This window comes from Arvicanthis niloticus, chromosome 6 (assembly GCF_011762505.2).
Source record: "Arvicanthis niloticus isolate mArvNil1 chromosome 6, mArvNil1.pat.X, whole genome shotgun sequence".
In the NCBI taxonomy this organism is placed as follows: Eukaryota; Metazoa; Chordata; class Mammalia; order Rodentia; family Muridae; genus Arvicanthis; species Arvicanthis niloticus.
In genome coordinates, this window is record NC_047663.1 from 21,647,330 (window position 1) to 21,670,536 (window position 23,207).

Sequence of the window (23,207 nt, forward strand, 5' to 3'; positions counted from 1 at the left end):
AAACATGGGAGAAAGAGACTCTTCTTCACAGCCTTCAGAGGAATCCAGCCCAGAGTTCACCTCGAACCCAGATTTCCAGATACCAGAATTGTTTAAGCCATCCACTTGGTATCACTGGTATCACGTTGCTGTCGCAGCCCTACAACAGTAATGTAAAACCCTAAAGTAGAGACCCCAGGGCTGGCTAGACAGGTCAGTGGACAAAGATCTTGCTGTCAAGACGGAAGAACTGAGTTCGATCCTAGGGACCCACAAAGTGAAAGGAGAGAACTTCGGAAAGTTGGCCTCTGACCTCCACACCTGCACTACTGGAGCCGGCATGTACACACACATATGCAAAAATAAATAAATGTAACAACTTTTTTTTTTTTTTTTTAAGAAATATCCCAATTCCAGCAGGCGGCACTGTCAACCAGACACCAGCCCCAGCGTGGGCCGCGCGGGGAAACCCGTGGGGTGGAGCTACCGGAGCATCCAGGGAACCACGCGTAGGGGCGTGATCACCCTGAAAGAAGGGCGTGGCCACCGTTCGAGCCCCACCTCATCACCTCAAGCCTGGATGGTGGGCGTGTCTCCGAGTCTCTCCCCAAGAGACACGCGTGGGCCGCTCCCCTCTGGGAGGAGGGCCACAGAGGAGGGCTGCGGGTGTCTCTGGCGGCCCCTCCCGGTGCGGAGCCACGTGGTGGGCGCGGGCCGAGCCCTCCGGGAAGAACCTGACCCGTGGGGAGGTGGGGTGAGGTGGGGGTGGCGGTTCCCAAGTGCTGCGAAGCAGAGCTTAGAACTAACAGGTTCAGAGCACACAGGCAGCGGCGGCGAGAGGAGGGGAGGAGGCAAGCCGGCGCATGGGGCGCCCCGGCCCCGCCGGTAGCGCGCCCCCTCCGGCCAGGCCGCGCTGAACGCAGCCCGCGCAACGCCTCGAATCCGAACCCGGGGCCATGCCGGTCATGAAGGGGTTGCTGGCCCCGCAAAACACCTTTCTGGACACCATCGCCACCCGCTTTGACGGCACGCGTGAGTTGGGCCGAGGCTGGGTCAAGTCTCCTTGGGACAGGGAGAGTATCTGGATGTAGTGAGATCAAAGGAGAATGGGGTGCTGGATCCCCTAAAACCGTGGTAAAGAAATGGGGTGCAGAGCCCTTGAGAGTAGAGATCAAGACATGGAGCGCCGGGGGTGGGGAGGGCAAGGTTAGGGGGTGTGACTCAAGGCAAAAGCGGCTCTTTGTGCCACAAGACGAAGGAGGGGCCTTGGGAGCCACCCACTCCAGGGCAGAGCTGAGCTGGGAGTGTGTATAGAGGTATCTGAGGCGTGGAGATGGGACAAAGTGGTCTGGTGACTACAACTGCCTCTGCCCCAGAAAAGAGAGAGAACAGACTCCGGCAAGACCTAGTCTGCATTAAGGTCACGCGCCCCCAAATCATGAGTTATCCGTGTGTGAGGTGGGTGAGGCAAAGCGGGGGCAAGTACTTGAGACCGAGAAAACTCCCTGCTAGCCCACCTGAGCTGGCTTCCCAAGTTCAGCACCCTGGACAGCCGCACAGCTCCTTCCCGACCTCTTCTCCCTCCATTCCCTCTCCCAACTCTGGAACCCCCAGGTCTTCCTTTGTCCCTCTTCGAAACCCTGGCCGGCATTAGTAGGGTGGGGGAGCGGTAGCCGAGGGCGGAAACCGAGCCGCCAGGGCCCTACCCCCCCCCAACCTCCCTTGTTTCCATAGCGCCAATCACCGAGGCAACGGGCCCTGGGATGGAAGAAGTAGGCTGTGCCCAGGACCCAGTGCTTCCTAGGAACCCTCAGAGTCCCGATCAGACACCCTACCCCCCTGACAGTACCCTCTCCTAGGGTCCTTGGACTGTTTGTTCCTCCTACCTCATCAACTAAGCCTATCCCTTCGTGTGTGTGTCTCCCCCCCCCCCCCCCCAGGCTCTAATCCACTGAAGCTAGAGGGAGCCAACTCGGGTTCTGGTGCTGGGGTGGCTGCCGCTCACACCTCAATGTCTTCTCTAGTTTGACTTTGAGCATAAGGAACAGATTCTTTGAAACTCCTTAAAAAATATCAAAAAGTCAGCATTTCCTGGAAGGCAAGAAAGAGGGATGTGTCTCCCACAGTCTTTCCCTTGCTTTAAGCACGTCTATAAGTTTGGAAATTTTTCTGCCTTTTGGTTTAACAATAAGAAAGTGTGATGTCATCAGAATCATTGTCCTGCTTATTAAAAGAGGATGCCGGGGTAGTATCCAAGGATGTGCTTCCAAAATTGAGTGAATGGGGTGGGGGTGGGGATCTTCTAAGTGCCAGCAATCCTTCCTTCCCAAGTTACCTGATGCAACCCACATCCATGGGGAAAAGGCACATGGTGTCCCACTTTGCAGATAAGGAAGCTGAGGCCTTGAGCCACATTGTGTAGGTGGTAGAAGTGGGTGCTGGAGTCCCTGCCCTTGCCATTCTTTGTTGCTTTCTGCAGTCACAGTTCCCCAGTTTGAACGTATGAGCATGAGCCACATGGGGTTCCTGGGGTTCCTTCTCTAGCCCTTCATGGACTCCAGGCCACCGTTGTTGTACGACTTGTCCTCATTTCAGAACATTTCAGAGGGAGATTAGGAACCACCCGGAAGCTTCTAGCTCTCTGATCTCTGCCCGTGACTTGAGGGAACTCTTGTTCCTGTAGAAGTCAGCTCCCCTCTTGGCTTGGCCCTGACCTTGACTTCTCCCTCTTGTAGACAGCAACTTCCTTCTGGCCAATGCACAGGGCCCACGGGGTTTTCCCATCGTCTACTGCTCTGACGGCTTCTGTGAGCTCACAGGCTACGGCCGCACCGAGGTCATGCAGAAAACCTGTAGCTGCCGATTCCTCTATGGCCCAGAGACCAGTGAGCCAGCCCTGCAAAGGTTACAAAAAGCCCTGGAGGGCCACCAAGAACACCGAACTGAAATCTGCTTTTACAGAAAGGATGGTAAAGAGTCTGACCTGCCTGGCTTGCTTGACATCTGCCCAAATCCTAGGTTTCAGCCAGCAGAGTCTGCTAGGCACAGAGAACCTGAGGGGCTTATCCTTCTATGGCCATGAGCTGCCTGTAGGACTAAGATCCTTTCTGGGCCTTGGTCTCTCCATTTGTAAAGTGAAGGAACTAGATGACAGTTCTCCGGGGTGTCTCCCAGCTCTAAACCTTCACCAAAGCCTCTGACTAATAACTTGAGAAACCTAGGAGAACCAAAGGGTTGCACAGGGCTGCTCACGTACCTCTGCCCTCTCTCTCTGCCCACAGGCTCAGCCTTTTGGTGTCTTCTGGACATGATGCCCATCAAGAATGAGATGGGGGAGGTTGTGCTTTTCCTGTTTTCCTTCAAAGACATCTCTCAGAGTGGAGGCCCAGGACTTGGCTCACCAGGAATCCATGGAGACAATAATCATGGTAACTATAGGTCTAGGTTACAGTAGACTGCGCTATGGGGACAATAATCACGGTAACTACAGGTTTAGGTCACAGTAGACAGCGCTACACACAGCCCCTCAGGATGCACCCTAACTTATCTCTGTCCACTTTCTTTTTTTCAACAATAGAAAAGTCTCTTGGGAGGAGAGGAACTAGCTCAAGACTTAGGTCCACGAGGAGGCAGAACCGGACTGTCCTACACCGGTTGACTGGCCACTTTGGTCGCCGGGGCCAGGGAAGTGTGAAGGCCAATAGTGTAAGTTCCACCCCCCTGACTGAAATCCCTGTGTCCTCCAGGCTTAATTCCCTGCTACCTTCTCCCTATTTCCCTGTCCATCCTCCATCTGTTGGCTTGTTCCTCTGTCCACCCATTTTCCAGATACCACTTTCTGCTTCATCACATGTGCCCCCCTACCAATCCCTCCTCCAATCCCCACTTTCTCTTCTTTCCTTCTTTGTTTCTTTCTTTCTTTCTTTCTTTCTTTTTTTTCCGAGACAGGGTTTCTCTGTGTAGCCCTGACTGTCCTGGAACTCACTCTGTAGACCAGGCTGGCCTTGAACTCAGAAATCCACCTGCCTCTGCCTCCCAAGTGCTGGGATTAAAGGCATGGGACACCACTACCCAGCCCCACTTTCTTTTCTTCAGTAGGTGATTGACATTGTTCTGGTTCTGTCACAGGGGGTGGGGCTCTAGCAGTAATCCTCCCCCTGAGTGTAAGGGTTGTATCATGAGTATGAATTCACAAGCTGCTGTGATCCTAGAAAGAAAGCCTGTTGTGGACCTAGCATCCCACCCTGTGTGCCATCCCCAAGGTTCCTGACCAAGCCAGTGAAGAGCTTCCCCCCACCCCCACTTCTGTAGTCTGTTAAAGGCCATAGGAATTGGGTCAGCAGAGCTAACCTCTTCCCTGTGAGGGCATACTCACCCCTCACTAGGTCCCTAGAACTCGGAAAGCACTACAAAGAAGTTATGAGCCTTTGGCTTGTCTGATGACAATCTTCAAGTAGGGCGAGGGTCAGTCCATGCAAATGCCGCTGATAAAGCATGCTTTCTTTAGAAGCTGCCTGAGGGTGTTTTGTGGAGATTTAACTGAGTGATAGAGTGCCTGCCTGGAAAGTACACGCCTCTGGGTTAGGTCCCCAGCACAAAAAAGGGAAAAGAAAGGAGTAAAAAGAATGACAAAAAGAAACCTGAGCTATAGCATAATACAGATGCTGACCTGAGAATTCCCTGCCCTCAACCCCCATATCTTCCATTTCCTTTCTGGCTACCCTTGCAATACCAACCTTCCCCCTTCCCTATCCCCAAACTCTCCCTTCTCTCAAGCCTTAATTATTCTTTCCCTTAAGTGTCCCCAACTGCTACCCCTCTCCCTTTAGAACGTGTTTGAGCCAAAGCCATCAGTGCCTGAGTACAAGGTGGCCTCCGTGGGGGGCTCCCGCTGCCTCCTCCTCCACTACAGCATCCCCAAGGCTGTCTGGGATGGTCTCATCCTCCTTGCTACATTCTACGTCGCGGTCACCGTCCCCTACAACGTCTGCTTTGCGGGTGATGACGACACCCCCATCACTTCCCGACACACCCTTGTCAGTGACATCGCTGTGGAGATGCTCTTCATCCTGGGTCAGACCCTCTGCTCTACTAATCTGGGGGGGCGGGCTGTGGGGACCCACTCTGGTAAGCCTTCCTCCATCCTGGGTCTGCAGGGTCCTTCCTTAGCTTGAAGAGTCTTCTCTTTGTAGTTCTGAGATCTAGGGGCCTAGGGAGGAGTGAGTATGCCCTCAGAGGGGGAGGAGGCTTACACCCAAGCCCCTGTAACTCCTGTACCAGTGCCCTGCAGCCTTCAGCCTTGTGGCCTTTCCTTCCTATAGATTACCCAAGTCTCAGATTTCTTCACTCTGCCTCCTCCTCCATTCCGGGCCTCCAATGCTCGCTTTTTGCCTGCCCCATTCATCAGCTACCTGACCTGAGAGTTCAGGCTGTAGTCCCTAGTAACAGCCTCTTGCATTCCTCAGACATCATCTTGAACTTCCGCACCACCTACGTGTCCCAGTCGGGCCAGGTGATTTCTGCTCCTCGGTCCATTGGCCTCCACTACCTGGCCACCTGGTTCTTTGTGGACCTCATTGCTGCTTTGCCCTTTGACCTGCTCTATGTCTTCAACATCACTGTGGTGAGTGACCCCCAATCCCACCATGCATCCTAGCATCTGAACTCCAACCCAGCCCCTCCCATTAGAGGAGCAAACACAAAGCCAGTTACAGTCCTATCAATTCATATGCAGATATGTGTTCCTCTGACCCTACCATGGGCATAGCCCTGAGCCAGGCTCTGGGAAGGAACCCAAAGGGTCTATACTCTTGGAGAACTCAGCTCACAGTCTTTGAGGGAAGCTGAGAGAACCAAATGCTAACTATGGCTACCAAGGCGGCATTGGTCTGACGCCAGATGAGTGGTACTTTTCACATTTTTTGTATTTCACAAACAGCTGATGAGCACTTAACTGTCTGCAAACACTATATGGGGTCTGGTCACTGGTAGAAAGAGACAAGAAATCGGCCCTCAAAGCCCCCTCAGACTGCTGAGACAGGCAGGAATAATGGAAGGAGGACATTAGACACAGAATCGCTGAATGGGAGATGCCAGTTGCTGCATGGTAATTCTTCACAGGGTCTGGGCTGGCCTTGGAGCTCTGGGCTGGAACACTGGTATATGCAAAAACATTCTGAAATCAGGCCAGCGCCTGGGGGCAGAAGCGTCCCAGCTGGGCAGGGACTGAGGTGGTCTGGGAAGGAACTGTTCCTGGGGGAGGTGGGAGCAGAGCCAGGCTTCCAAGAATGAACAGGATTTGGCTAGCAAAAGATGAGACTCCAGAGAAAGAGCATAGTAAGTCAAGCCAGGGAGTCAGAGGCTGGGTTGTGTACCTGGACCAGTGTCTTCACTTGGGAACTGCCCAGAAATGCCCTGAGTGGTCAGTATGGAGCCAGATAGTAGGTCTTTTCTAGCCTAAGGTGAGGCAATCTTGCCCTGTGTCCCCAAGCCCCCTCGCCATTGTGGGGGAGGCGAGGTGGAGAGCAGTTTTCCTGTGTGCTCTCCCTGCCGCACTCAGCTATAGCAGGAAACCACCTACACGAAGCCCGATTTAACTAGCCGCCAACGGGCTGTGAGCCCCTTCTCCTGGTTGTGCACATGTGTGTGCATGCTCCTACACACACACACACGTGTGTGTGTGTGTGTGTGTGTGTGTGTGTGTGTGTGTGTGTGTGTAACTCTGCCCTGAGGTGACTACTTGTCCTCAGGCTTGTAGCCATGCCTTTACGTGCACAAGATAGAGTCAGCCAGGCAGACAGCTGTCCTTACAGGAGAGGTGTGCTACAGAGAGCCACCAGCCCCTCCTCTCAGGATGGGGAGAGGATGTCCCTTCTCCTCTGTTGCCTTCAGGAGTACTTTACAGATCAGTACTGTACTTTCACACATGTGGAATCCTTCAGGAAAGTTCTTCCATCTCTTTTCAAATGTTGATACAAAAGCTCAGTGAGAACTAACTAGGTCTCCAGACTCCTGGTCTAGAATTCTTTCTCATATACAACCTGCTTCCTGGATAAGCAGGGTCTCCAAATGTATGGCTTAGGGGAGACTAGGAGCAACACCGGAAGCCTGAGAGAACTAGAACGGAAATAGAGGAGCAGACACCTGACAAGAGTTACATAGAGTTAAAGGAGTCGTGCCAATGACATTCGGGCCAAAGGACGATGAGAGAAGGGTCCCTAAAGGTGCAGGCTGAAGGTTGGTGTGTTTAGTTAGGCCTTTAAAAGATCCATGTTGCCGGGCGGTGGTGGTGCACGCCTTTAATCCCAGCACTTGGGAGGCAGAGGCAGGTGGATTTCTGAGTTCGAGGCCAGTCTGGTCTACAGAGTGAGTTCCAGGACAGCCAGGACTACACAGAGAAACCCTGTCTCGAAAAAACATAAATAAATAAATAAATAAATAATAAATAAATAAAATATCCATGTTGGGGAACCAGGGCCTCCTCCTTTCTAGCCCCTTCACGAGGTGATTCTGGAGCAGTGTAATACCAGGTCCCTGGGGTATGGTTTTCCATGAGGCACCCTGAAAGGGTGGTGAGGACCTTTATATCAAACCCTAGAATCTATAGCTCTAGCTGACAAGCTGTGTGTGTGTGTGTGTGTGTGTGTGTGTGTGTGTGTGTGTGTAAGGAGTATGGCTGCTCCTTGTTTGCCATATTAGAAGGCCAAATTGAAGTGCTAATAATTATAACAAACCAGCAGATTTGGAAAGATGGAGAAGGAAAGAAAGAAAGAAAGAAAGAAAGAAAGAAAGAAAGAAAGAGAGAGAAAGAGAGAAAGAAAGAGAGAAAGAAAGAAAAGCTTGTCTAGAATGTATAAGGTCCTGTGTTTGATCCCTGCATCCCTTTCCCCATATCAGTAGAATTAACAGATGTTTACAGGACCCTTGCTAGACACCATAGCTCCATTAACCTCTAACCCAACGCAGGTGTCCTCAAGCCCTGCTTTCCTTCTTACCTGTGGCTGACCTACAAGCATTAAAGCCTTGACCTTTGGTAGTCCACAGGTCCCTTATTTGACCCAATTCCATCCGTTACACTTCCCCATGCCAGTGGCCAACCTTGCTGGATGGTTTCTAGGACAGTGGAGCTCTCTCTGAGCAGGGATCTTCTCTCTGCCAGCTCTGCCTAGGGCTTGCTCCCTATAATTCTATGAGGCAGCTTAGTCCCAAATGGACTTGGTGTCCATCATCTTGAGTTTGAGTTACAGCTCTGTTATTTCCTTGGCCTCTGACCTTGGAGCAAGTCACTAGTGTCTGTGAGCCCTTACACAATTCATTCATCAGCAAATCAGGGTCCCAGATGATAACTGGACCAAAGACTTGGAAGGTTGTTTTGTTTATTTTAATGAGGACTATACACGTGTGGCATAGTGGTGGAACAATGCAAAGGAAGTCCTCAGTGGCCAAGTTAATTATTCTCTCCTGATGCATTTTAAAGTCACTTTCTCAGGACAGCAGGGATAGTTTTTTTTGTTTTTGTTTTTGTTTTTGTTTTTGTTTTTGTTTTTTTTTCCCTTTGCAGGCTTCCTCTGGCTCCAGGTTGTCTGGTGGGAAGGGCCTGGGTGGGGGTGGGGCTACGTGTGCTTTGGGGAGGTGTGCCTGCTGACAGCCTCCCCCGCTGCCCTCCTGCAGACCTCGCTGGTACATCTGTTAAAAACTGTGCGGCTCCTGCGGCTGCTGCGGCTGCTGCAGAAGCTAGAGCGGTACTCGCAGTGCAGCGCGGTGGTGCTCACCCTGCTCATGTCCGTCTTTGCACTCCTTGCTCACTGGATGGCCTGCGTCTGGTATGTCATCGGCCGCCGGGAGATGGAGGCCAATGACCCGCTGCTCTGGGACATTGGTGAGCCACCATCCCCAGACTCCCTCTCCTTCCCCCTCCCCCGCCCACCTTGCTTGCTACTTCTCGACCTCGCCTATTCCCAAATGGATGCCACCAGCACTCAACACCTCCTCATCCCATAATCCTCCAGCCATCCGATAAGATGCCCAGTGATCCTTCTGGATCAAGTGTGGAGGCACTGGTTTGAAGACAAGGGCTCTGCCTAGCGGGGAAACTTTCAGGAGAGCGGGGGAATAAGACCAAGATCAATGATAGGGAAAGACACTGATGGAGAGAGGGTATTTTGGACAGAGGAAGCAGCATGCGTAAAGGCTTATTTCTTATTTAGAAAGAGCTTAGTCTGTCAGCTCAATGCCACCATCAGTTCCTGCTTAGACACAATTAATGGAGCCAGACCCAGGCCCTCAATGTTTCCTTGGAAAGTAGGTCAGATCCTAGGTGCTGCTCTTGACACCTCCCACTCCGTCAGCCCACACTGACCCACCACTTGGATCTGGCATAGTCCCTCCATCTCTACTACCTTGTCCCGTCAAACCCACATTCCTCTCTCCACAATCCCTACAGTGGACTCAAGGGTTAAGAGCTGACCTTAACCAAGGGTTAAGGTTGACCTTGCAGAGGACCTGGGTTCAGTTCCCAACACACCTATGATAGCTCATAGGGGATCTACTGCCCTCTTCTGACCTGCGCAAATGACACACACACACACACACACACACACACACACACACACACACACACAAAACACGGTACAAATACCTAACATACAAAACATGTTGGCAAACACTCATACACATTGAAAAATAAAATAAATAAATCTATAATAATAATTTAAAAAATAATAGACACCGACCTATTCCCTCATTCTACTTGAGCCTATATATAACACGTTGTCAAACACGCATACACTTTAAAGATGGAGTAAATAAATCTGTAATAATAACTTCAAAACATAATAGACACTGACCCACCCCGGTTCTACCCAGGCCCTTACATGGATTTGAGTTCGAGGCCCTCACTGCCCTTGAACTCAAATCCATGTTGCGGTCATGTGTCCGAGGCAGCCCTGTGTGATCTGTGTCCCCATGTTCCTTCCTCCTGTACAGCCCCTGTACACTAGCTACCCTCCTGGACCTAGCAACAGCTGATTTCTCACTGTGGGCCTTGTACATGTTTTCCTCCCTGGGAGGCCCGGGCTTCTTTCTTTCCCCAAGGCGAATTTTCTATTTTCTCAGTCTCCACCAAAGAATACCATGTCCTGGGCTGGAGAGATGGCTCAGTGGTTAGGAGCACTGGATGCTCTTCCAGAGGTCCTGAGTTCAAATCCCAGTAACTATCTATAAGGCAATCTGGTGCCTTCTTCTGGCATGCAGACATACATGCAGCAGAGCACTCATACATTAAAATAAAATTTAAAAAAATTAAAATGCCATGTCCTAAGAGAGTAAAGTCCGTAGGATTGGTGTTAGGCCCCCCCTAACCTGCTATGGTTTCTTTTTTTTTCTTTTTCTTCTTCTTCTTCTTTTTTTCTTTTTTATTTCTTTTTTTTCTTTTCTTTCTTTCTTTCTTTCTTTTTTTTTTTTGTTTGTTTTTTGTTTTTCGAGACAGGGTTTCTCTGTGTAGCCCTGGCTATTCTGGAACTCACTCTGTAGACCAGGCTGGCCTCAAACTCAGAAATCGGCCTGCCTCTGCCTCCCAACTGCTGGGATTAAAGGCATGTGCCACCACTGCCCGGCTTAATCTTTCTTTTTTAAAAGAATTTTATTATTTTAAATTTATTTATTTATTTCATGTATTTGAGTACACCCGGCCTTGCTATGGTTTCTAATACACTTTTGTAGCTTGCCTTCCACCTGTAATGGTTTGTTTTCGTTTCCCCTTGACACCGTTTACAGGTGATGACAGGGACAGCCCTGGCTGGGCCACGGATCTCAGCATTTTCCCTACAACACACACATACACAGAAAACACACAGTAACACACCAGGGAGTTGAAGGGGCCCCTGTGGTCAACGGTCTATGGAGTGGGTAGCCTTGGAGTCAACTGTAGGCAGTTCATGGCCCAGTCACAGCTGCTCAGCACACTTTCCGTGTCAGGCCCTACAAACTGCCCCTCTCTGTAAATATGTATCCAAGGCCAAACAGACAGATCAGGGAAATGCTCTCTCCAGCGCTTGTGTAGCCAGCCATAATTTCTTCCCTCGCCCTCGTCACAGGTTGGCTGCATGAGCTGGGCAAGCGACTGGAGGAGCCTTATGTCAATGGCTCGGCGGGTGGACCATCTCGACGCAGTGCATACATCGCTGCACTGTACTTCACGCTGAGCAGCCTCACGAGTGTAGGCTTCGGCAACGTGTGTGCCAACACTGATGCTGAGAAGATCTTCTCCATCTGCACGATGCTCATAGGCGGTGAGGCCAGACCCACTATTTCCAGGGAGCCAGTGAGTCCGGGCTTAAGCACAGGTTAATAAGGCTCAGAGGAAGGAAGGTACCCACCCAAGTCCACACAGTCACGTGTTCATTGATATTCGCTACCCATGATTGTGCCCATAAACAGTTGTGATCTCTTTCAAAGGGTAAGGATACCCAAGGTCATGGCCAAGAGAGTGAGGAGAGAGGAGTATGGGTGTGCCCTCATCTATGAATTACCACCTACTTCCCCCTGCCTAGATGGGCTCACAGGAACCCGCTAGCTCTCCCGTGCTTCCCCAGAACCTCTGAGACCCATCCAAGGCAGGGTGATTCAGGGGTTGGAGGGGCAGGCATAAGAAGCAAATGTGCGGTGAGCGTCTCTAATACTCTGGACTGCCACCTCTGTAGCGCTGATGCACGCAGTGGTGTTTGGGAATGTCACAGCAATCATCCAGCGCATGTACTCCCGACGCTCGCTCTACCACAGCCGCATGAAGGATCTCAAGGACTTCATCCGAGTGCATCGTCTGCCCCGCCCACTCAAACAGCGCATGCTCGAGTACTTCCAGACTACCTGGGCAGTCAATAGCGGCATCGATGCCAACGAGGTAGCGTTGAGCAGGGGCTCCTGCCACGTGGTGGTCCAACAGGGAAGGGCTAGTGCTTTTCCAGGATTGGAACAGAGGCAACCAGGGTGTTAAGCAAGGATGTGCACCCAGTCAAATCCAAATCCCTGTCTTTGGTGCTCGAACATGTAGGTTGAAAGGAAGCAGAATGCTTGAATCTGGACTTGAATGGACACCTTGCCTTGTCTGGGCCTCAGTTTGGGCCAAGCCATGCTTTCCCATTTGCTCTTATGTCCTGAAGACAGTGGAGAATGGCACTGTAGCTAGAGATGATTACAGGCAGCGTTGGCCCTAAAGGAGACCCCAAGAAGGGTGGGAGAGGGAAACCGGTACAGAGAAACACATAGTGAATGGGACCATACAGGAGTGAGTTCCTGCAGTAGGGCCCTCATTGAGTCTGAGCCCAGAGGGGGTGCCCAAGGAAGGTGGCAGAGAAAGGGATACATCATGGTCCAGAGAATCAGTCTACCATTGAGATCATTCCAGTCCAAAAAAAGAAAAGAAAAAAGAAAAAAAAGCTGGGCGGTGGCGGCGCACACCTTTAATCCCAGCACTTGGCAGGCAGAGGCAGGTGGATTTCTGAGTTCGAGGCCAGCCTGGTCTACAGAGTGAGTTCCAGGACAGCCAGGACACAGAGAAACCCTGTCTCGAAAAACCTAAAACAAACAAACAAACAAAAACAAAAAACAAACAAACAAACAAACAAAAAAAACAAAAAAAACCAGAAAACCCGCAACCTAGGTTCCTGGTAAAGCAAAGTGAAGGAGCTCAAGGATCTGAAAGTAGTTAAGTGAGCTCCGGAGAAAGGAGGTGCCAGTGCCAGAGTCGGGGCTGGGCAGCTGCAGCCCCAAAAGCAGATAGCCTTGAGTTTGCAATTTTATTCTGTCAGATCTCTAAGAAGGCATGTGGCAGAGGGTGGAGGAGGAAGTGGATGGGAAGCATTTGCCAGGAAAGGATCCGAACGAGCAGGCAAATTCTAGTTGGTTGCAAGAGAGCAGCACACAGTGCCACCCTAGTCTGGCTTGGGGTCAAGGGATGAGATGAAGGCACCTAGGAGGACTGACTGAGCTTAGGGATGAAGGGGAGTGTCCAGGGCTGAGCCATCAGGACGTGCATTGCCTATGGGAGACTCTGGGAGGTTGTCCATCAGGTAGTTGTAAATACATGTGTGAACTTAAACATTAGGGCTTCCAGTGGGGAAGAGGGGGCCTGGTTACCATAATGTGTGTGGTGGGGGGGAGGTGTAAAAGTGAGAAGTGAGTGAGGGGATTGTCTCTGTAAGGAGGCTGGAGAAGGAATGAGGAAGGAACTCCAGAGATAAGTGAGCAAGACTGGGAGAGAGTCTCTTCCAGGGGCCCTGGGCAGAACAAGGAAGAGATCAGCAAAACAGAGTTGCTGAAGGGCTCCATGGTTTTATGAGGGAGCCCTGGGTTTTATGTGTGGAGCGCTCTGGTAACATTCAAGACCTAGCATGAGCTTGTAGTTTACAGGTAGGGATACTGAGGCCCAGAGATGAGAAAGAGGGGGTCCAAAGCCCCCAGGAACGTAGGAACAAAGATGATTCCTACTTTCCCAATGCCCAGTTGAAGTCTGACCCACCAACGATGGCTCTTGACAGTACAGAGTTGAGCAACTGGAATCTATGACTGCTCAGCGTGTGCAGGCACACGCGGTACCCAGAGAGAAGGCTTGGTCTCTGCCCAGAAGTTAGATCTGGTGATCAACATAGTTTTGTTTTGTTTTTTTTTAAATAAAGATTTATTTATTTATTTAATGTATATGAGCACCACCATTCCTGTCTTTAGATACACCAGATGAGGGCATCAGATCCCATTACAGATGGTTGTGAGCCACCATGTGGTTGCTGGGAATTGAACTCAGGACCTCTAGAAGAGCAGTTGGTGCTCTTAACCTCTGAGCCATCTCTCCAGCCCTGGTGATCAACATAGTAAGGGAAAAAAATGAGGCTAGACAAGAAGTCTCCCTAAGGTCCAGTGAGTAATTTCAAAGAGAGGGCAAGTTGGCACCCTTGCCTTGGGGACTGCCCAATGTTTGTAGATTTGAGTAGTGACTGCCAAGGGGATAGCCAGAGTAACCTCTGCCTCTTATGACAGTTACTGCGTGACTTCCCAGACGAGCTGCGAGCCGACATCGCTATGCACCTGAATCGGGAAATCCTGCAGCTGCCTTTGTTTGGAGCAGCTAGCAGGGGCTGCCTACGGGCCCTCTCCCTGCACATCAAGACCTCCTTCTGTGCTCCCGGGGAGTACCTGTTACGCCGTGGGGATGCCCTACAGGCACACTACTATGTCTGCTCTGGCTCCCTTGAGGTGCTCCGAGACAACATGGTGCTGGCCATCCTTGGTGAGAACCCTACCACCTCACACTGCCCATCCTAAGACCTCCAGAGGTCTTGGGGATAGCCTGGGGTTCCAGGAATGGGAGACCTCTAACGAGTACCTAGAATGCCTACTGAGGAGTATTCTTCCTCCATCCCTTCAGTTCCTCCTTGGCCATTCCTCCCACTCTGCCCTAACTCTTTGGCCACCCCTTAACCCATGGGCCCTCCATCAGTGACTGTCATTCACACCAACTCCTCCTTTTCTATTGCATCATCTTCCAGTTCCACTGACCCATCCCCAAACGACTCTAAAACTTGTTGACTTTTACTATTTAAGTGACCCCTCTGGCCATTCTTTATCCATCACCCAATTCTATTGGTCGTTTCTCCAGCACTATAGACATCTCCCACTGGCTGCTGCCCAGCTTCACCTGCCATTCTCTATGGGCCATTTACAAGTTCCCCGATTCCCTCTTCCAATGCACTAACTCCTTTCAACCATCCTTAAGTACTCTGACCATCTCTCAGATGTACGGACCATCTCGCACTGATATTCCCTTCATCCCAGTTGACTGTCCCCTTCCTCTACCCACAGGGAAGGGGGACTTGATTGGGGCAGACATTCCTGAGTTGGGGCAGGAGCCTGGGGCAGGGGCAGGCCCCAGCTGCGTGTTGAAGACCAGCGCTGATGTGAAAGCACTGACTTACTGTGGCCTGCAGCAGCTGAGCAGCCGAGGGCTGGCCGAGGTCCTGCGGCTGTATCCGGAATATGCAGCTGCCTTCCGGGCTGGCCTACCCCGGGACCTAACCTTCAACCTGCGCCAAGGTTCTGAAAACAATGTATGTAGACAATGTCTGGCTACCACCTCCACCGAGGTACCTTCCTTCAAAACAGATATCCTCTTGCATCTCTCCTCCCTAAAAACATCCCTCTAACACCAACTACCTCCTTCTGTTGTCATATATACTATCTTCCCACCCCACTCCACTTGGGCTTCACCCAGCCTCTGGACAATCTCTCACAGTCTTCTACTATTGCCCAGTACCTCTCAGCCTTGTCTTATCTTTATGAACAACCCCTTCTTTTAGGTCTCTCTCTGAATTGGTGCACCCTCCCCCCCCCACACACACACACTAAAGTTCCTCTACTCTGGTACTGCCCCCAATGGTTCCTACTCTGTTTTAGGCCGATGTGTCTATGCCTTTTTTTTTTTTTTCTTGGTTTTTGGAGACAGGGTTTCTCTGTGTAGTCCTGGCTGTCCTGGAACTCACTCTGTAGACCGACCAGGCTGGCCTCGAACTCAGAAATCCGCCTGCCTCTGCCTCCCAAGTGCTGGGATTAAAGGCGTGTGCCACCACCGCCTGGTGATGTGTCTATACCTTAGGCCTTTGTCTTTTGCTACTTTGAGGCTCAATTTGTCATTTTGTCATTTTGAATTCCTCTGAGTTGGAGTTGGTAGTCTGGCTCAATTCCATAAAAAGGTCCCATGTACTCAATCCCTTAACTCTGTTCAGTAGAGTGAGGAGGGGCTGTACCAGAGGAGTGCAGAGTAGGAGTCAGCTTGAATTCCCACTGTCTCCACAGGGCCTTGGCCGCTTCTCACGGTCTCCTCGCCTCTCCCAGGTAATCTGCGTTTCTGGGTGGGGTGAGGTTGTTCTGTGGAGAGGCTGGAAGGTGGGGCAGCTTTCCTTAGCTCCTCTGCCACAGGGAGAAGGGACAGAGGATCGGGAATAGCATATGGTGCCGAGGGTTGCATCCCAGTTAAGGGTCCTGTTGTCTACTGTCCCGTATAGCTGGTGTTCCCTCTTCCCACAGGCACGCTCCGACACTCTTGGTTCCTCCTCAGACAAGACTCTACCATCTATCACAGAAACCGAGGGTGTCACGGAGCCTGGGGCTGGTTCCAAGCCCCGTCGGCCCCTCCTGCTGCCCAACCTAAGTCCAGCACGACCTCGGGGGTCCCTGGTCAGCCTTTTGGGCGAGGAGCTGCCCCCGTTCTCAGCCCTTGTCTCCTCTCCTTCCCTGTCCCCATCTCCTTCCCCTGCCCTGGCTGGCCGGGGTCAGAGTCCCTCCCCGCACGGCCCCCCCAGGGGCTCTGCTGCCTGGAAGCCCCCCCAGCTCCTCATTCCCCCACTGGGAACATTTGGACCTCCGGACCTCAGTCCCCGGTGAGATGCCAGCCTTCCTTGCCTTTCCCATATCCCTGCTGGCTTCCAGAACCTTCTTTGGGCTCCATTCCCAGCGTTCCAACCAGTGCTCCTTACTGTCTCTCCCCCATTTGCCAACCCTGCCTTTCCAACCACAGCTTGCAATCCCATTCTGCTTTGACCACTGTTCTTCCCCAGTTTCCTGCCTCTGCTGCCCTCACTGACCCTCTGCCTACTCTATTCTGGCCCCGCACCCTCCCTATGGTGCTGATGGACACTACTCTACCCTCAGGATCGTGGATGGCATTGAAGACTCCAATAACACAGCCGAGGCCCCTACATTCCGGTTCAGCAAGAGGCCAGAGCCCACCAGAACTCGCTCACTGGCTCCCCCTTCAGGTAAGGAACTGCAGTGGTTTCCGTATCACAGTCATTTGCATATCTGCCCATTTAACCATCCATTCACCTACCCATCTATCCACCTGTCCCCATCAATCCGTCTACCTCATTACATATTCATCCAACCATCCACTCATCTGTCTCATCCATCCGTCCATCTACCCATCCACTCCATATGACGTGTGTTACGTGCCATCCTAGGGATATACAAAGTTAAACTAGATCTTGCCAAAAGTTACACACAACCAAACCAGATCCTGCCAACATTTTGTCCAGGGGGGAGGGGGCAGTAGCTGTGCACACAGATAAATCATTCTAGAATTCTGCACTGAGTTCTACAACAGGGAGGAGAGCAAGACTTTGTGGTAGGACTGGAGGGGCACTTTGGCTACTTCTTACATGGACTGCAAAGAGCCACTGACAGGGTTCAATGGTAAAACCTGATTGTGTGTGACCCCTAGAACCTGTATGATGGAAGGAGAGAACTGACTTCCGAAAGTTGTCCTGGCACTGGGGGGACACACGTATACACAGCCGTAAATCAATAAGTGTAATTAAAAAGAAAGAGGAACATGGCACTTTGGTAAATTGGAGCAACTGTTCAAAGGTATAAAGGCATGTGCAGAAGAGACACTGTGTTTGAATGCCAAGCTGTTGCCTGAAGCTGGAGAGCAGCAGCGGGCATGGAGGAAGAGCTGAGGCTGGGGGAGTCACAAGGCCACAAAACCAGCCTCTGGTGTTGGCTTCCCCATCTCTCTGATACTAGAACATTTTATTCCTTGCTTCTTGCCTGCTTTCTAGGCAATGAAGAGGTGTGGGGACTTGGGGATCCACGCTGCATCTCTTTACCCCATTCTGCCTGCAGGCCCAAGGCTCAGCCGGGAAGTGGCCACGGAGGCAGCAGAGGAGGTGAAGGAAAAGGTCTGCAGGCTGAACCAAGAGGTGAGTTTGGCCTGGCTCTTCCCCTTCAACTCTGGAGAATATTGTCCTGGGATCTGAGAGGAACATGTCATGTTCTAGAGCTAGCCAGAGCCTGTGTTCTGTTAGTCACACTAGCTAAACTACTCTGGGCAACTCTCACAGCTATCATGGGCTTCTGTTTCCTCACCTAAGAGTTAGAAAAATAATATGTCAGTGTATGGGTGGTGACGGTGCATGCCTTTAATCCTAGCACTCAGGAGGTAGAGGCAGGCAATGTCTGAGGCTAAGGTCTACAGAGTAAGTTTCAGGACAGGTAGAGGACTACCTGAGTTTCTAGACTGAGAAACCTGTCTCAAAAAAAAAAAAAAACCCCAAATGATTGATAGGTAGATAGATAGATAGATAGATAGATAGATAGATAGATAGATAGAAAGAAAAATAGTATGTCCTTCCCAGAAGTGTGAGGATAAGAGTGCACACATATCTGGCCCGGGGCCTTCTGCATCTCAGGCATTCACTAACACCTCCCCCTCCCACAACTGGGTCTCTATTTACAGCCTGGAACCATCCAACCAAACACACACACACACACACACACACACACACACACACACACACACACTTCCCAAGACTGAGTAAAGGCTTAAGTCCTTTCCCTTTTTACCTTTACAGTCTTGGGAAGTGTGTGTGTGTGTGTGTGTGTGTGTGTGTGTGTGTGTGCACCCACACACACTTTTAAGCTTAGAGGGCCTGTGCCCTTATGGCTGAATACTGGCCAGAAAGAGACCATATTCCATATACTTAAGCTAGGCTAGGCACCGCCTCTACTTCTTCCCCAAGGGATCTCAGTATTGTAGCCACACAGCTATGAAACCCAACCCCTGGGAGACACCTTCCCTCAGTTCTGATAAACAGCCTGCAGCCCAGAGAGGCAGCATCTGGGCCAGAGCAGGGCCTAGAGCTATCTCCAGTTCAAGGTTAATGGTAAGTTCTGCTTACTGCCTCAGGCTGCCCTCAGCTCCAGGCCAGTGATTCCATACCGGAGTTTGTATTAGTACTACCCTTTAAAGTGCAAGTTCCCTGGCTTCAGTCAGTTTGGAACGTCTCAGATGGGACCCAAGAACTCTGCATTTTGACAAGTTTCTCAATGGATTCCGCACTCACTAAAAACCACTCATGGAAGACACTTGGGTGATGGGCTAAGAGCAAAGCTATGACTGTGCTTTTTTTTTTTTTTTTTTTTTTTCTATATTTTATACAAGGGAGGAGGAGCCAAGTGAGGTGGCTCATGCCTGTAACCCCGAAACTCTAGGGATAGAGGCAATGGAGGATCGAGAATTCAGGACCAGCCTTGCCTACATGGCAAGTTTGAGATCAGCCTGAGCTATCTGAGACAGTCTCAGAGAGATGGCTTAGTTGGTAAAGTACCTGCCACACAAGTGTAAGATGCCTGAGTTCTGGCACACTGAAAGCCAGGCACAGTGCTGCATGTCTGTAACACTGGTGATGGGGAAGGGATTTGGACAGACACATGGACACATGCTAGTCAGCCAGTCTAGATGGCTGGTGAGCCCCAATTCAGTAACAGACTCTGTCTCAGTCTTTGTTTTTTCCTTGTCCTGGAACTCTACAGACCAGGCTGGCCTCAAATTCACAAAGATCCACCCTACTCTGGGATTAAAAGTCTGTGCCACCACCACCCAGTGAGGGTCTGTCTTAAAACAAACAACCAAAACCAAAACCAAACAACCATAGAGAATAAGAGGAAGTTATCCAATGTTGACCTCTGGCCTAGAAGGACACCTCCACTCAAATGTATACACACACACACACACACACACACACACATTCATTGCATGTACACACACACATACACAAATTAAATGCATAAAAAGCCAGGAAGCAGGGACAGCAGTGTCTACTGCTGCAAATAATTTTTTGGAAATACACTGGGGTACTCATAGGCTATTCGGGCTCCTGCTTTTCTTCCCAGGTGGCTGTGAGCAGACAGTGGTTGAAGAATTTTGTAAACTGTAGCATGAGGGATGAGGGGAGACCTGGTTGTTACTATGGCAACCATGAGACATTTTGCTATGTTTTCAACAGATATCCCGTCTCAATCAGGAAGTGTCTCAGCTAAGCCGGGAGCTGCGGCAAGTGATGGGTCTCTTACAGGCTAGGCTGGGTCCTCCAAGCCACCCAGCTGACTCAGCTTGGCTCCCAGACCTTCCTTGCTCCCACCAGAGACCACCATGCATCGCTCCTCATATGTCTGGACCACCACCTGGTCTCCAGAATACTACACTCGCTGTAGTTCACTGTCCAGCCAGTGTCGGGACAGTGGAGATAGGGGCCAGCCCCTCAGAGCTGAGACCTTCCATGATGCCACCCTATCCCTCAGAACCTGATCCTCTCGGACCCTCTCCAGTGCCAGAGGCTTCTCCCCAGACCCCAAGCCTCCTGAAGCACAGCTTCCAGTCTGGGTCAGACACATTCCACTGACCCTGGCCTTGGGCCCAGGCCTGTCTGGGGTAGGCTTTACCACCTGCCATCCAGGGAGGAGCTGGGCTCCTTGGCCTCTTGCCTTGGGGTCAGCAGCTGCCAGCTGGTCTGGTTGGCTCTGGATTCTCTGGACTTTTTAACAACGAGTGGCCACATCTAACCCTGTTCCATTTTCTAAACCATCCCCTATCCTCCTCTTCTGGGAGGGGAGTCACCGGAAGCCATGGAATCCAGCAGGCATGAAATGGACCATGGCGCCCTTTTGGGCGACGCAGAGGAGATCTCTTACTTTCTCCCCAAGACTTGGAGGTAGGTATAGACTGGGAACAAAAGAATTGTCAAGAGCAAGGATCTAACCTAGTAAATGAAGGCTGAGGTTAGACCAGGCAGGGTCTAGAGTAAGAGGACTGGATGGTAATACAGTATTATGAAGCTCTTCTGTCCCAGATTCTGGACCCTTTGCAGAAGATCCTGAGAACAATGTCATCTTGAGAGGAGTGAGTTTGAGATTTTAGCTGTCATTTGAGAAACCCAGGACATCTTAGACCTCCCTACCAGCAGCCAAACTGGAGTCCACTTCACCCCATGGCACACACACAAAAACAAACTGATGACTCCAGCTGTGTCTTTGGCTCTCCGAACATTTTTTTTTTCTTCTTTAAACTATAAATTAGTTACCAACATCAAACTTCAGATACAGCCACAAAATAGTATTCTAACTTCTCAAAAAAAAAAAAAAAAAAACCAACAACAAAAAGACAACAATGTCTGGCTACCAAGAACCAACATTCCTCTGGCAAAATCAGTAATCCCTAGTCTTCGGTAGCTGAAGAAACAGGTCCCATTTCTTCTGTCTCATGCTTGTTGATCATTTCTTGATGCCCAATTGGCTTGGCTTATTTGTTTGGTCTCTGCATTTTTTCAGTTTGCAATCCCCATCTTAGAGTGGGCTCCATGGGGGGTGGGGGGTGGGTCCTAATAATGTCTATTGGTACTCCTGACTTGGGCCTGTCAACATGTTTTTGTCTCTCTACAGGCTGTCATGCAAGATGGTCCCTTCTGCTGCCAGCAGCTCAAAGCATTCTGGCATTACCCTTCTGCAGATCCCACCTCCAAACATCAGCCAAACCTGCCCCCCCTCCCTCCCAACATGGTCTCAACCTCGATGAGGGTCTGGGGAACTCACAAACCCTCTCTGGTTTCCAGCCCTCCTTTCTCACTCAATACCCCAGGCTCACTTTTGGATAGAAAAATAAATCCATATATTTTTGCAGATCTTGACTCTGGCTGTTTCTGGGGGTTAGTCTGAGAGCCCCAGGGTTTTGAAAGAGCTAACACAAGCAGACACACCCCACTGTACCCCAGGGCCCTGTTGCTGTCTCTAGGAAAGGCAAAGGCGCCAGCTAATCCACTTGGCACCATATTCACACCACAAGGGACTCCTCAGATAAGGGAGAAACCTTAATGAGTCGCTAAGGGCCTGTTACATTCCTTCCTCCCCAACACCCAGTTACAACCACAAATACAGAGTATGTGGGAGAGACGTCTGATCAGGCTCATCTCTCTAGTCTTAGAAAGAAATCCCAGGACTTTTCTTACCCTCCTGAAAAAGGAACTCTTCTTTCCAGGATAGGTATTTGATATTAAGCTAGGTAGTGTGTTATCGTGGTCAGGTCGGTGGAAGAACTTATCACCAGTTAAGAACCTGCTAAAAATCCACTCTCCCAAGCTCCGTCTCCTCTCAGCTTACATTTCTGTGAAGGTCTGTGCATGTCATATGGTACATATGCTGTAGGAAACTGGCACCTTGGTGATGCGATGAAATTAGATGTGGGCACAGCTTTTGTGGCAGGTTGTCCCAGACAGGTTCATTCTTCAGCTCAAGCCTTCCGGGTATGACTGATGCCGTCCCATGCCCTAGGCACTACATGGTCTCTGGGGTGGGCTTTGATTTTATAAAGGTTTTGAGTAGTATTCTTGGGAGAGAGATGCAGAAAGAGGCCAGTGTTGGAGGTTGGGGTTAAGCAGAAGTGGTCCTAATTCATACAGAAGGAATTAGAAGAAACAGAAATAGACCTGACCTGTGGTAGAAGGGGGAGTGGTTTTCATCTCTTAGTGATGGTTAGAGAGAACGCAGTCAGTCTTTGAGGGAGAGCTAATTTTGATTGGGTGGGGGTGGGGTGATAGCCCTGGTATATTTGGGAACAGAGCCTAAAAAAGAAACTTAGTCCATTGTGGTGGTTGCACACACGTTTAATTCTAGTACTCCAGAAGTAGAGGCAGGAGGATCTCTGTGAATTCAAACACAACCGATCTACAAAGCAGGTTCCAGGCCAATCATGACTACATAGTGGAAGAAAGGAAGAAAGACTGAGGTGAGAGGTAGCCTGTGGCAGCAGCAGGTCTCCTTTTCATCCATCTAGTACCCTCCAGAGGACTCCTTTTTAAAAATTACATTTCTTCACGTACTTAGGGCGAGGGTGGATGAGTTCTTAAATGCCATGACACATAGGTGGATGTCAAAAGACATGTTTCCTGGGGATGGTACTCAGTTAGGCTTGGCCGCAAGCATCTTTACCTGTCGAGCCATTTCGCTAGCCTCCAGAGAGCCCATTCTACAGAGCTTTCATCACCCCCCCCCCTTTTTTTTTTTAAAGCCGGGGTCTTACTACATAACCCTAGCTGCTACTCACAGAGATCTGCCAGCCTCTGCCTTCGGAGCGAGCCATCACACTCGGCTCCATCGCCTTTCCTATAACAGAACTTCCTCAACAATCAGCCTCCTGGACGGGCTTGGCTTCTCTAAGTTGCCGAGGGCACACGACTGGTCTACGGAGCTGCATGAGCATATTTTTCCTTTCTCAATTCTGCATGAACAATCCTCTGTCTGCTCTCTTGGAAAGCTCAGCCACACGCCTTCCCTCGCGGCACCTGGAAGTGGCACGCACTGACGCGATAAGCAGGCCAGGTCCGGCTCCGCCCCACCGGCAGCGGGTTCCA

General features: G+C 50.7%; 1 protein-coding gene and 1 long non-coding RNA gene across 3 annotated transcripts; one reads left to right on the top strand and one right to left on the bottom strand.

Moving 5' to 3' along the window:
* The first annotated feature begins 802 nt into the window (after window positions 1–802).
* Window positions 803–21,480, top strand: Kcnh4 (potassium voltage-gated channel subfamily H member 4). 2 transcript variants are annotated; one of them, XM_034506739.2, is made up of 17 exons: window positions 803–1,011; window positions 2,715–2,948; window positions 3,261–3,407; window positions 3,557–3,684; window positions 4,809–5,052; window positions 5,445–5,602; window positions 8,650–8,857; window positions 11,073–11,267; window positions 11,679–11,878; window positions 14,011–14,260; window positions 14,833–15,077; window positions 15,823–15,861; window positions 16,054–16,406; window positions 16,678–16,784; window positions 17,650–17,726; window positions 19,812–20,516; window positions 21,244–21,480. In XM_034506739.2, the coding sequence occupies exons 1-16, from the start codon at window positions 936–938 to the stop codon at window positions 20,205–20,207; spliced, it is 3,057 nt and encodes a 1,018-aa protein (XP_034362630.1). In that variant the 5' UTR covers window positions 803–935; the 3' UTR covers window positions 20,208–20,516; window positions 21,244–21,480. The 2 variants fall into 2 exon arrangements, with proteins under 2 accessions (XP_034362630.1, XP_076791908.1); XM_076935793.1 differs by having other exon boundaries at window positions 882–1,011; window positions 2,719–2,948.
* Window positions 21,481–22,439: 959 nt separating this feature from the next.
* Window positions 22,440–23,041, bottom strand: LOC143442666 (uncharacterized). Its single transcript, XR_013111011.1, has 2 exons — window positions 22,901–23,041; window positions 22,440–22,550 (listed from the first exon to the last, which is right to left on the bottom strand). It is a non-coding gene; the product is annotated as an uncharacterized LOC143442666 (long non-coding RNA).
* Between the last annotated feature and the right edge of the window lie 166 nt (window positions 23,042–23,207).